The sequence below is a fragment of the Geotrypetes seraphini genome, chromosome 9 (assembly GCF_902459505.1).
Source record: "Geotrypetes seraphini chromosome 9, aGeoSer1.1, whole genome shotgun sequence".
NCBI classification, from domain to species: Eukaryota; Metazoa; Chordata; class Amphibia; order Gymnophiona; family Dermophiidae; genus Geotrypetes; species Geotrypetes seraphini.
This window is the reverse complement of record NC_047092.1, coordinates 3753642-3767143: the sequence shown is the minus strand read 5'-3', so window position 1 is coordinate 3767143 and position 13502 is coordinate 3753642. Positions and strand designations below refer to the sequence as shown.

The 13502-nt window shown below is 43.4% G+C and overlaps 1 protein-coding gene across 1 annotated transcript in view; it reads right to left on the bottom strand.

Moving 5' to 3' along the window:
* Positions 1-2853: 2853 nt before the first annotated feature.
* The window catches only part of GRM3 (glutamate metabotropic receptor 3), a 67116-nt gene continuing 56467 nt past the window's right edge, over positions 2854-13502 (bottom strand). Inside the window, exons 4-5 of the mRNA XM_033958967.1 lie at positions 7039-7213; positions 2854-3329 (exon numbers count right to left, since the gene is read on the bottom strand). Coding sequence (XP_033814858.1) covers positions 3259-3329; positions 7039-7213 — 246 coding nt within the window. The 3' untranslated portion in view covers positions 2854-3258. The remainder of the gene's footprint in view (positions 3330-7038; positions 7214-13502) is intronic.

Genomic DNA, 13502 nt, shown 5'->3' with positions numbered 1-13502 from the left:
GGTGGGCTGACATTTATAGTTGGTCCCTGCTCGGAAGAGCTTACAATCTAACTTGGACAGACAGACATAACATAGAGGGTTGGGGATGCAGAACCCAAAGTGAGAGGAGTTAGGAGTCGAAAGCACTCTCAAAGAGGTGGGCTGGCATTTATAGATGGTCCCTGCTCGGAAGAGCTTACAATCTGACTTGGACAGACAGACATAACATAGAGGGTTGGGGATGCAGAACCCAAGGTGAGAGGAGTTAGGAGTCGAAAACACTCTCAAAGAGGTGGGCTGACATTTATAGATGGTCCCTGCTCAGAAGAGCTTACAATCTAACTTGGACAGACAGACATAACATATAGGGTTGGGGATGCAGAACCCAAGGTGAGAGGAGTTAGGAGTCGAAAGCACTCTCAAAGAGGTGGTCTTTTAACCTGGATTTGAACACTCCCAGAGACAAATACCAAATAGTTATGAATTTTATTTTTATTAGGTGTTTTTTACATGAATTACAAAAACAGAACTCTCTTCCCTGAACATACTACAAGAACAGCAGGACAAAAAGGAATAAATTAAAGCTTGCAAATTTTATTTGAAGAAGATATTGTATCTGCCTATAGACTCCTGTTGTCTGGTAATAGGAAGGGGGGAGTGACTTTGCTCTCACCTGTTCCAGTTTTACCTCAGGTCTTTCCCTGTCCCTGGAGGGCTCCTTTTACAAAGCCGGGCTAGAAGTTTCTACCACAGGCCGGCGAGGTAAATGCTCCGATGCTCATGGGAATTCTATGAGCATTTGCCTCACTGGTCCACAGCTTTGTAAAAGCCAACATAAGCTTGTACCTGAGGTAACAGATGGTTAAATGACTTGCAGAAGATCACAAGGGTCAGTAGTGGGATTTAAACTCTGCCTTCAGCCTTGTGCTTTTACCCTGAGACGACTCCTCCGTGAAAGGTGCAGCTTTAGTAGGTCTTCTAGTTCCCCAAACACCCGGTGTCTTTCTACACCATGGCATAGGGTCACCAGACGTCCAGGAAAACCTGGACATGTCCTGTTATTAGAGGACACACTCTCCAAAACCCGGCTCAGGCTGCATCTGGAGGGCTTCTGAGCATGCGTGGATGATGCCACACGGTTCATAGACAACCCCGCGAAAGACAAAGGCGCGCGCCGACAACTGAGCGCAAGAGGGAGGCACGCGCCGAAGAAAATTACAGTTTGTAGGGGCTCCGACGGGGGTTTTTGTTGGGGAGCCCCCCCAGTTTACTTAATAGAGATCGTGCCGGCGTTGTAACCCTCCACATTTTACTGTAAACTTAACTTTTTCCCTAAAAACAGGGAAAAAGTGAAGTTTTCAGTAAAATGTGGGGGGTTACAACAACCCCCCAAACCCCCCACAACGCGGCGCGATCTCTATTAAGTAAAGTGGGGGGTTCCCCCCACGCCCCCCCCCCCTCGGAGCCCTAAAAACAGTAATTTTCTGCGGCACACGCCTCCGCGCTGCGCTCAATTGTCTGCGTGCGCCTTTGTCCCGGCGTGCTTTTGACCTGACACCATGCCACACACATCCGCCCATGCTTCAGGCTTTCCAGCCACAGCCAGAGTTCATCGCAAAGAGAGGAGGCTTTTGGGGGGCAGGGTTGGAGGGTGGAACAAGGCGGGGCTAGAGACGGAATGGGGCAGAGCTGGAGGCAGAAGAGGGTGGGGTTTTTTTTTTCTTTTTAAATATGGTAACCCTCCCCTGGCACATAATTCAGATTCAGCAGGAAATTAGACTTTACTGTACAGGATCATTCCAGGTTCTCAAAGACAAGTTATAAAGACTAGATAGAATACTCCTGTGTCACATTTCTACTCTTTTTTTTTGGTAACAGTTTTTGAAAGTTCATTTCCCATCAGAATTCTCCTCTGCCGGGTCAGGATGCATCATGGAAACAGAGAAAATTGGAGGCAGGTAAAGACCATGTGGCTGGGGTGACCATAAAAAGGAGGACCGATGAAGCCATCTTCCATCGAATGCAATGGCAGTAAAACCCAGCTGTCTCAGTCCGTCCTCCTTTTTCTGGAGCCATCTGGCCTGTCACGTCTGCCCAGCCATGCCATCCACTACCCCCTCCTCTCCCTTAGAGATCCCAAGCTGTCTTGAATTCGGATACACTCGTTCCAAGCGTTCACCACCCTTTCTGTGAGTTCTGTTTATTTGCAGATAGGGAAGACTTGGTTTAGAGGTTGGTAAAGTCCTGGATTCCAGGAGAATATAGCAACTGTTCTATGTACATATCAAATCCCGTTACCCTTACACCCTTACCAAACAGAATAAATTAACACAATCCATGAAAACGTATGTTTTGAACAGTGGTTTCTCTTATACAAGATTGCTTTTTGGAGATGTCCACAATCCATCCCACAGAAATGTCTCAGCAGCACAATACACAGCTCATTAACGGTGTGATACGTTCTGAAGCCTTCTGGATTTTGTGATTGACCTTGTAGACGGTCACCATGGAAGCTGACATTCATTTAAAATCCAAATCTCATGTTGGAGGGAAAAAAACCTCGTAACAGGAGGCTATCACTGGAGCCATTGCATTGGTCCTCTTTTGTGCTGAGAGAAATGACCCTCTGGAGCCACTGCAAATGCAATACTGGAGCTCAGTCTAGATTCACTAGAAGAGGGACCTAGTATACAAACATGTTATAAGAAAGTTATCTAATATTGCAGTTGCCATTGCAACAGATAAGTTCTCCAGGGCTGAGTTAACACTGTTGAATATTGTAAACCATTGGTGGTGTATTTACACGTGGCTCTAGAATGGTGGCAAGTTATGACATCATCTTGTACCATCCTCAAAAATAATGTCTTATACCATTCTTTTGTAAAGAAAAAAAAAAGTTACAAGTGTTATGCAGTGCACAGTCTGGGCAATTCTGTAAATGGGCACCTCAGTCTACGTACTCCAGTGCCACGTTGCGAGAGATTATTCTGGAATGGCATTTGGGTACCTAGATTCTGTTATAGAATGCTTGTGGAATCCGCTATTGGCAGGCCTCACATTTATGTGGCCACAGCTACTCCAGTTCTGGCGCCTAAATATGGCAAGGGGGAGCCCCGCCCCTGTGTACGCCCCTTTGTCAGGAAGAATAGCACCTTGGCACCTGCTACCACCCATGCGAGTAATGCGCGGGGAAAGATGGGCCCCTAGATTACAGAATTGCCCTTCACATGTGCAGGGAAGTTAACAGTCTTAAGACCCGGAGGACTGAGGTGAGGGTGATCAGAGCGAGGAAGTGGTTGAGTCCAGTACTTCTCTCCCGTTGCACACGCTTGGAACGTAGTGCGTGCTCGCTGGAAAACAAGAGAGCAAAAGAAGAGTTAGCCACTGGCGTGATACTGGGATTGATGGCCCCTTGCGTCTCACCTTGACTCTGGCTGCTCAACAGTCATTATTGCTAATTTCAACTTCCAGTTAGATATACAGAAAATAGCTTTAAAAGGCTAATATTTATATGTATATAAACCACAGAAGAAAGCTTTTCCTCTAATTTGCAACTGAGCTTGAGTGGATTATTTGCTAATAAAATCGAGGTCTGACTATTTACGTGAAATTTGTAACTAAGTTTGGGAGAAGGGAAGAAATCTTAACCCATTGAAAGGATAATGGCTTCTAGTTGAATTAGATGAGGGAACAGAACATAAGACTTGCCGCTGCTGGGTCAGACCATTGGTCCATCGTGCCCAGCAGTCCGCTCACGTGGTGGCCCCCAGGTCAAAGGCCAGTGCTCTAAATGAGTCCATCCCAGTTTAGCAGGAACTTGTCCAGCTTAGGCTTGAAACCCTGGAAGGTGTTTTCCCCTACAACAGACTCCGGAAGAGCATTCCAGCATTCCACCAAACACAAAACTCAGTGTCATCATTATTACGTTGATGTCTTATTTTGAAATTGTTTGATGACATTTTTGCTGCAATGTTTGTATGGAATTTTATGCCACCTTGCCTGGGCTGTAATGGAAGACTGTTCCAAATAAAGCAAGCAGGTGACATAAAAAAAGCAAGCCAGAACTTACATAAATTACCCCCCCCCCACACACACCCTTTTTTTTTTTTTTTACAAAAGCATAGTGTTTTTTTTTTGCACCAGCTCCGATGCTCACAGAATTCCTAGGAGCATAGGAGCTATTACCGCCATAGCTGGTGTTACGAACCGCACTATGCTTTTGTAAAAAAGGAGGAAGGGGGTTTATGTGCTGCGCAGTGTGTAAGATTTTGAAAGCACAAGTTGCAAACTGCACATCTGTCATTAAACTGCATTGTACCAGCTGTTATTTGGCCTTGTACTCCTAGGGCCTTGCGTTTGCTAAATGACCCACACCTCCGTATGTTTCCAGTTTGCGCAATTCATGGCGAGATAACCAGCAATCAGGCCTTTGTTTTCTATTTCACCTTCATTGTGGGACCTGGAGTCTACCTATCTTAAACTCAGATCTTTTTTGAGAGCTTATTTAAAAAACAGAACAAATCCTTCAATGTTGAGTTGGCTGATGCAAATGTCTTAAGGGTTTACTAGAATTATAGTCTGTATGGGGGGGGAGGGGGGGTTTCTATCCTTTACACGGTGTGTAGTTATTTTTCTATTATAAACCATAAGGAAGGGCAGTATATTACATAAGAACATAAGAATAGCCTTACGAGGTCAGACCAATGGTCCATCAAGCCCAGTAGCCCGTTCGCACGGTGGCCAATCCCGTTCCAGTTCAAATGATTATCTTCCAGTTAGCTTTTAATTTTACCCTTTCAATGTTTTGCTCGTTGTAATGGAATTCTGCTGAATATCTGGAGGCAGCCATTTTGAACAGGAATGCATATTTGATGATCACATGACAACCTAGCACGGTTCTTTAGCTTTTGAGCTTGAAATAATTTTGAGACTCTCTTCCTAACATATGTCAATGAAAATGGCACAGAATTGTTGTGGAGCTGAGAAATTCTTCCTCTAGAATTTAAGATAAGTAACAACCTCATGGTTTACACCATAGGTATCAAAGTCGTTCCTCGAGGGCTGCAATCCAGTCGGGTTTTCAGGATTTCCCCAATGAATTTGCATGAGATCTATTAGCATGCAAATAGATCTCATGCATATTCATTGAGGAAATCCTGAAAACCCGACTGGATTGCGGCCTTCAAGGCCCGACTTTGATCCCCCTATACCAGGAATTTTACCTCCAAGAGGAAAACCTCTTTCTCAGGATTGACATCTGTCTGACCTGGCAGCAACACATTAAACATGGTAGACCGAATTCCAACTGTGATGAAAGCTACTAATCACAGATTCTGGTTTAGATGGAGCAATTCAACGATGCAATATATATTTTACTATCACATAGAGACTTTGGAGCGTAACCGAATATTTTGAGTTTGCTGGAATTCCATGCTGTGTTGAATCATAAAGTATTTCTTGTACTTCTCTGCCTTTCTGGTACCCATTTCTTATACGAAAATGAAAAGAGGGTCTAGGGAAGGCCTCATGGTAGAAAATATGTTTTTAATTTTAGTGTCAACTAAATAAGGAAAAATCAGAGATGTCCAATGTGTCAGTTCAAAAACTATTGAGGACAAGACTCATATCAAGTGAATTTTTAATGGCAGACCTCAAACACCCAAGGCACTACTTTTTGACTGTTTTCGTGCCCTTACTGGGGTGGTGTTTTCATCACTGATCTTGGCAAAGTGATGTGTGCAAATTGATTTCTAATATTAATTTTAAACAGGCTCTATATATAAATTATAAAATAAAATGCATGAAGTGCTGTAAAAAAACACTTCTTTCTTTAGAAATTGGTGCTTGTATTTAAGGAGGCATAGCCCCTGACGAAGCCAAGAGTGAAACGGTTGGGCAGCCGTCAGGCGTAAAGATAAGTGCCTTTCCTTTATATCACTTCATGCATTTTATAATTTATATAGAGCCTGTTTAAAATTAATATTAGAAATCAATTTGCACATGTCACTTTGCCAAGATCAATGATGAAAACACCACCCCAGTAAGGGCATGAAAACAGTCAAAAAGTAGTGCCTTGGGTGTTTGAGGTCTGCCATTAAAAATTCACTTGATATGAGTCTTGTCCTCAATAGTTTTTGAATTTTAGGGTCTACACACCAGTTGACTGTAAGAAATTCTCACTGAAATGCCTAGGCGGTTTACATTCAAGAGAGCTGGACATGGCAGTCAACAGTGTGCTCTTTGCGACCCTGTTGGCTGTCCCACTGATGTCACTTCCAGGTACCTTGCACAGAAAGTGATGTCAGAGGGAGAGCCGACGGGGTTGCGAGGAGCACTTTGTTGACCTCCACAAGCAATAATTTCAACTGAAGGTACGAGGGAAGGAGCAGGCAGGAGCAGGGGTGGGTAGGGGCACCTCTCAGCCTTGCTACGCTACTGAATCATTTGGGAGGAATGTTATACCTTTTAAGAGATTATTTTTTTGAATGGGAATAAAGCTTATGGGTCCAAATCAATGTGGGAATATGAATTGACAAGAGCTGAATCAGAACAGGGGGAAGTGGCAATCTATTCCCCATGAGTTCAAGGGAGAGAGAAAATGGTGGAGAGTTCATGGAGTTGAACTGCAAAAAAAAAAAAGACAACAGTTGAAAAATGTGAAATCCATGAGTCTTGCACTTCACAGAGTCATCTCTATGCAATACTTATTGGGGAGACAGCTTTCTATGTGGGAAACCCTGTTCCTGGTTGCTACAGAGCTCTTATTATTATTGGAAATAGGATACTAGGCTTGATGGACCTTCAATTTTTATGTGAGCCAAATCTAGAACAATTGAGCCATTGTGTCTGGTACTTGAGACCTGGGTTGGCCATTGTTGGAAACAGGATATTGGGCTTGATGGACCTTCAATTTTTATGTGAGCCAAATCTAGAACAATTGAGCCATTGTGTCTGGTACTTGAGACCTGGGTTGGCCTATTGGGCTTGATGGACCTTCGGTCTGTCCCAGTATGGCGATTCTTATGTTCTTAAGTTGGTGGTTATGCATGCTTTGCTTACCCTGGGAGAGCGTGGTCCCTGTGCCAGTAACACTGAGTCTGCTCATATGAAGCCTGTGCGTGACTGTGTTCTTCTGTGGTTGAAACACAATGATGTGCACTTTTGGGGCAAACAAACAGCCCAGAACCACAAAGCCACTGAGACTGACAGAGATGCACATGGTGGTGGTCTGCACCTGAAAGGAAATGAGTGTTGAAACGTGACTGTTATGGATTAACAACAGAACAACCCAGAACACAAACACTTCAGGTGACAGGGAAAGACTGATTGACTCCATCCAGTCTGCGGTCCTCACAGCTGGATGTAGAAGCCTGAGCAATGGTAGGTTATGACCAGGTGTTCTTAACCCGCTAATCAGGCAAACCATGCCAGACTGGTTTTCAAGGTATCCTCAATGAATATGCATGAGCTTAATTTGCATGTACTGCCTTCACCTTATGTAAACTATCTCATGCATATTCATTATGGATAATCTAGAAACCCAACTGGCTGACTGTGTCCTGAGGATAGTAACCTTGCTTCACGATTCTCTTTTGTTGTTCTTTGGGTCCAGGAAATGCTGCAGATTCAGCCGTCACTTCCAAGGACATTACAGAATGGGTGATCCAAGGCTGGTAGCTCAGGTCTTGCACTGGAAAGCATTAGTCAAAAGGCTGCAACATCTTCTACAGAGAGGTCTTTGGCTAATGCAGTCACTAAACTGAAGGGGCCAGGAGTGGCAATGAGCCTCGGAGCTTATAAAATTACCTGACTGTTGCAGGAAAATGGAGCAGAGGCAGGGAAAGGCGACCTGCTATATAATCCAGCCAGAGCAACATTTCAATCAGGGTAAAGCTCAGATAGCCCTCTGGGGAGAATTAGGAAGAAGAATTTTGAAGAGTGTAACTATTAATATTATCTCTTTTGCCTTGTCTATATTTACTGGAATATATGTAGAAACATGATGGCAGATAAAGGCCAAATGGCCCATCCGCAGCATCCACTATCTCCTCCTCACCCTATTGGCTAAGGCTCTTAACATTTGCATCTCCTCTTCCTATTGGCTAAGACTTTTACACCTGCATTGTGAAGTCATAGAGCTTTATGGTTATTAGCGAATGACATGGGGACAAATTTTTCCCCGTCCCATCCCCACAAGTTCTTTTCCTGTCCCTGCCCCCATTCCTGCTAGCTCCGTCCTCATCTGCACAAGCCTTAAACACTTATGCTTGTGTGGTTAAGTCAGAGCTTATGGGGACAAATTTGTCCCTGTGTCATTCTCTAATTATTATAAGGTAAGACTCTCAACACTTGCATTGTGAGGTTATAGAGCTTAATGATTAGAGAAACAGAAACATGACAGCAGATAAAGGCCAAATGGCCCATCCAGTCTGCCCATCCACAGCATCCACTACCTCCTCCTCGCCCTTTATACCTGCATTGTGAGGTCATAGACTTTTATGGTTATAGAAACATAGAACAGAAAACAATGAATACCAAAATTCCATAGTCAAAAATTGCAAAATTGAAAATAGAAATGGAATAAAAAAATGATCAAGCATCATTCATCTGGTCATCCAGCTGATTCAGTTGTTGATCTTTTGAATTGTAAGTGGACTCCTTTATTAATTGAGAGAAGAGGGACTAGTGAGTGGATTATATTTTTATCGACTGGGATTTCTTAACTGCCTTTATGAAGAGATCACCTAAGGCATGGGTTTCTCCCCCATGTGTAATCCCTCGGATGTTCATCCCCAACCCAGGGTTACACATAAAAATACAGGTCCATAGTTGAAGTTTTTTTTTTTTTTTGCTGCAACACCCTGAATATATTTCTGGCTGGTTTGCGGAGAGCTGACAAATGCACTTTGCCAGTCCAATAAAAAGGCTCCGTCTGCCGCTTATTGGTTGACCTTTATTTCAGGGCAACATTTTCTGAATGTTTTTAATCATACCATGGTTTCTGCACACGTCAGCATTTTCCATCCAATTAAAATCTCATTCCACTTAGGTGAATCTGACCATTATTTCTGAAATCCACTGCCTGTTCTGCCCTCTTCCCTTCATTCTCCTCTCCTATGCATCCTCCTACCTCTTGTATTTTAATGAGGGAAACCACTTAGAATGGATTTCTAAACAGGTGGTGTATCAAATGTGGATTACACTTGAAGCTTGAAGTGAATTGCTATTCAGTATGAGATCTTTATTTGCATAAACCTTTTAGCCACAATGCTTCATTCAGTCGAATTACTAGGGGATAGAGAATGATACAAGGACAAATTTTCCCCCGTCCCCGCGGAAATTCATTTTCCTGTCCCATACCCGCAATTTTTCATTCAGTTAAAAATTACAAAGACTAGGGGAAGTTACAGGGAAATACTTTTAAAACCAATAGGAGGAAATATTTTTTCACTCAGAGAATAGTTAAGCTCTGGAACGCATTGCCAGAGGTTGTGGTAAGAGCAGAAAGAGTAGCTGGTTTTAAGAAAGGTTTGGACAAGTTCCTGGAGGAAAGTCCATAGTCTGTTATTGAGACAGATGTAGGGGAAGCCACTGCTTGCCTTGTATTGGTAGCATGGAATATTGCTACACCTTGGGTTTTGGCTAGTGACCTGAATTGGCCACCGTGAGAACAGGCTACTGGGCTTGATGGACCATTGGTCTGACCCAGTAAGGCTATTCTTATGTTCTTTTCTTGTCCCTGCCCCATTCCTACAAGCTCCGTCCTCATCTGCACGAGCCTCAAACACTTTAAAATCCTAAGTAGCAACATTCTAGAGCTGAGATTGTGATGTCATAACACCTCATTCCACCAATGCCTAAGCTCCATCCTCACCTGCACAAGCCTCAAACCCTTTAAAATCCTAAGTAGCAACATTCTAGAGCTCAGATTGTGATGTCATAACGCCTCATTCCACCAATGCCTAAGCTCCGTCCTCATCTGCACAAGCCTCAAACCCTTTAAAATCCTAAGTAGCAACATTCTAGAGCTCAGATTGTGATGTCATAATGCCTCATTCCACTAACCCTAAGCTCTGTCCTCATCTGCACGAGCCTCAAACACTTTCAAATCCTAAGTAGCAACATTCTAGAGCTGAGATTGTGATGTCATAATGCCTCATTCCACCAATGCCTAAGCTCCGTCCCCATCTGCACAAGCCTCAAACACTTTAAAATCCTAAGTGGCAACATTCTAGAGCTGAGATTGTGATGTCATAATGCCTCATTCCACCAATGCCTAAGCTCCGTCCTCATCTGCACAAGCCTAAAACACTTTAAAATCCTAAGTAGCAACATTGTAGAGCTGAGATTGTGATGTCATAATGCCTCATTCCACCAATGCCTAAGCTCCGTCCCCATCTGCACAAGCCTCAAACACTTTAAAATCCTAAGTGGCAACATTCTAGAGCTGAGATTGTGATGTCATAATGCCTCATTCCACCAATGCCTAAGCTCCGTCCTCATCTGCACAAGCCTAAAACACTTTAAAATCCTAAGTAGCAACATTGTAGAGCTGAGATTGTGATGTCATAATGCCTCATTCCACCAATGCCTAAGCTCCGTCCTCATCTGCACAAACCTCAAACACTTTAAAATCCTAAGTGTTTGAGGCTTGTGCAGTTAAGGCAGAGCTTACAGGAATAGGGCAGGGACAGCGACAAAACCTGTGGGGACGGGACAGGGAAACTGAGTTCCAATGGGGACAAATTTGTCCCCATGTCATTCTCTATTAGGGGATCACGCAACAGAAATGGGCAGAGATGTCTCTCCCAAATGTAGTTATTTATTCTGAGCTTACTATACCACCTTTACCTATGGGAGTAAGGCCACATGCATACAAACCCCAAAAAGGGAATTAATAGATTCCAGGAGGCCCCTCCATCAGTCCCTCAAAACATACTCAAATAGCCATGTTTGAACTTTTTCAAGGAAGACTGGCAACGGATCGCCAAAAGGTCATGAGTTCCAGAAAGCACTGTGCCGTGTGGATTCCAAGGGCCTGATTCTCAAAACCACGCCGCCCCCTAACTTTTAAAGGAGCTCATTGAATAGAGTTGTTTGGAGAGAGGGTGTGGGGTGACTTGTGCTTATTGGATTCTTGGGTCCCCTCCTGAAGAAGCAACATTGGCGACCACACAGGGACAGTGTACAGAAGTCATTAGCACCTTTTAGGCTCCCACAGGCAGCCACAGTAGAAGACACAAGACCGCCAAGGAGACTCAGATAAGTGATAGTGTGATTTATGTTGGATTGATAGTGTTAAGTTTCATGATATCTGGGCGGTCAAGACAGTGAGGGCTGTGATGGTCTTACAGGCAACCAGTGCAAGGGTTTTATCACTCGGTATTATTGGTTGCAGGTCTGAGCACTTCACAAACATATGAGCATTTAGATTTATTGTAGATTTTTTATATGTCTACATTTTTTTTCCAATTTGTATTGTAAGTTAAGAATGGTGACAATTTTCAACAGCACCTATTGAATGGACCGTTTAGGGTTGGGAACCTAAACGGAGGTGCCTAGGGCAGTGGGTCCCAACCCTGTCCTGGAGGACCACCAGGCTAGCCCTAATGAATATGCATGGAGCAGATTTGCATGCCTCTCACTTCCATTATATGCAAACCTCTCTCATGCGTATTCATTAGGGCTAGCCTGATTGGCCTGGTGGTCCTCCAGGACAAGGTTGGGAACCAGTGGCCTTCATTGTGTGGGCGTGAGAACTTTGATGGTTCCTGGACTTGGTATGGTTTGATCAATAATTGCATGGGAATCTACATTTTCCATTGGGGTCCTGCGTTGTGGAACAGACTTCCACGATGGTTATGTCGCGTTCCTGATCCACAGTATTTATTTTTAGGAAACAAAGACACACTGTACTTGTTTAAAGGGGGGGGGTTAAGTATATCTAGTTCAGGGATCTCAAAGTCCCTCCTTGAGGGCCGCAATCCAGTCGGGTTTTCAGGATTTCCCCAATGAATATTCAAGAGATCTCTGTGCATGCACTGCTTTCAATGCATATTCATTGGGGAAATCCTGAAAACCCAACTGGATTGCGACCCTCAAGGAGGGACTTTGAGATCCCTGATCTAGTTGGATTATGACTGCAGGTACTTTTTTTAAGGGGGGGCTATAGATGTTTTTTGGCTTGGGAAACCATCGATGCTAAATTTGAAGGGTTGTTGGGATTGGGTGAGGGTTATATGACGTTAGTGTTATTTTATACCCTGCCCTGGGACTAATGGAATAAAAATCAAAGTACATAGATTTAAAAAAAGTTGAGTGATTTATTTACGTCAAGGCCTTTCACAGCCTGCCCTGGGAATTCCTGTATTGTGCCATTCCCAAAGGCTTCACTTGCTTTACATCCGCCACAAATATTCTAAAAGTTGCAGAGCAGTGAACAATTAACATTATTAGCTCCTCTTGTATTGATGTGTGTGGGTGGCTTCAAGAAATTTTTGGTAATGCTTTTATCTATGGGAATGGTTTTGCAGCTGGGTTTCAGCTTCTGTACATCCCAGCAGCCCTACTTTCCACGCTATACAACAAGCCACTCTTCCTCCCATGACTAATTACAAATGTACTCGCTTCCCTCTCTTCCCCTGGTGTTTTCCGAACTGAATTAAGATATCTTTCCCTTTCATCTTTTATGGAGAGTTTCAGATATTGGCAGGTTTGTGTTTAGCAGTTCAACAGATACCTCAGCCATTAGTCCTCAAGTACCAGTGAATTAATTAGACATGAAACAGTGAATAAGATAACAGTGTGAAATTCATGCGTAATACAGAATTCAAGTTTTTGCTAAAATGTAAATGGGTCCCTGTACTGGGAGTAGGCAGGATGTTTTCTATTTCACTTATAATCTTCTAGAAGCTCTGGACGTGTTGAGACCAAGACCACTCTTACACTACCAGTATTCTCAGTGGAGAAGGGGAGATAGTGGGGTTCACTCCACACTCGCAAGCACAAAGGGACTGTAATAATCCAGAACCTCAAATCCCCTTAGTGCAAATCCTGTTCTCAAAAAAAGAGAGTTCACTTATTACTCCTTTCGTTTTAAACCTCTTCCTAAGGCTCAACCACGCACTGTGGACTTAAAACTCAAAAATCCACTGCTAGGCTTCAGGAATCTTGTAAAGGGGGAGGAAAAGCCTCAGACTTGGGCCTGCTGCTAATTTTATAAGCATTCAGGCTCTTCTTAGCGTTACCTCATCGGCATAAAAACCCCCTCCTCCAAGTATTCCTACCTTAAGTAATCAATATTTTTTTCAATGATAATGCTTTTCAGATATTCAAACAGTTCAATAAATTTCCATCCACAGGCCTGTTAATATTTGAATATTTGAAAAGTACGTGAATAAATGATCAGAATATTTGCATACGCCTGGGGAAATGTCTCAGTTCTGGCCGAGCGTTATTCTACAGCAAGATATGTACATAGAATGGCGCATAGTTTCAAGATGGGCGTACACACAGGAGGGGTC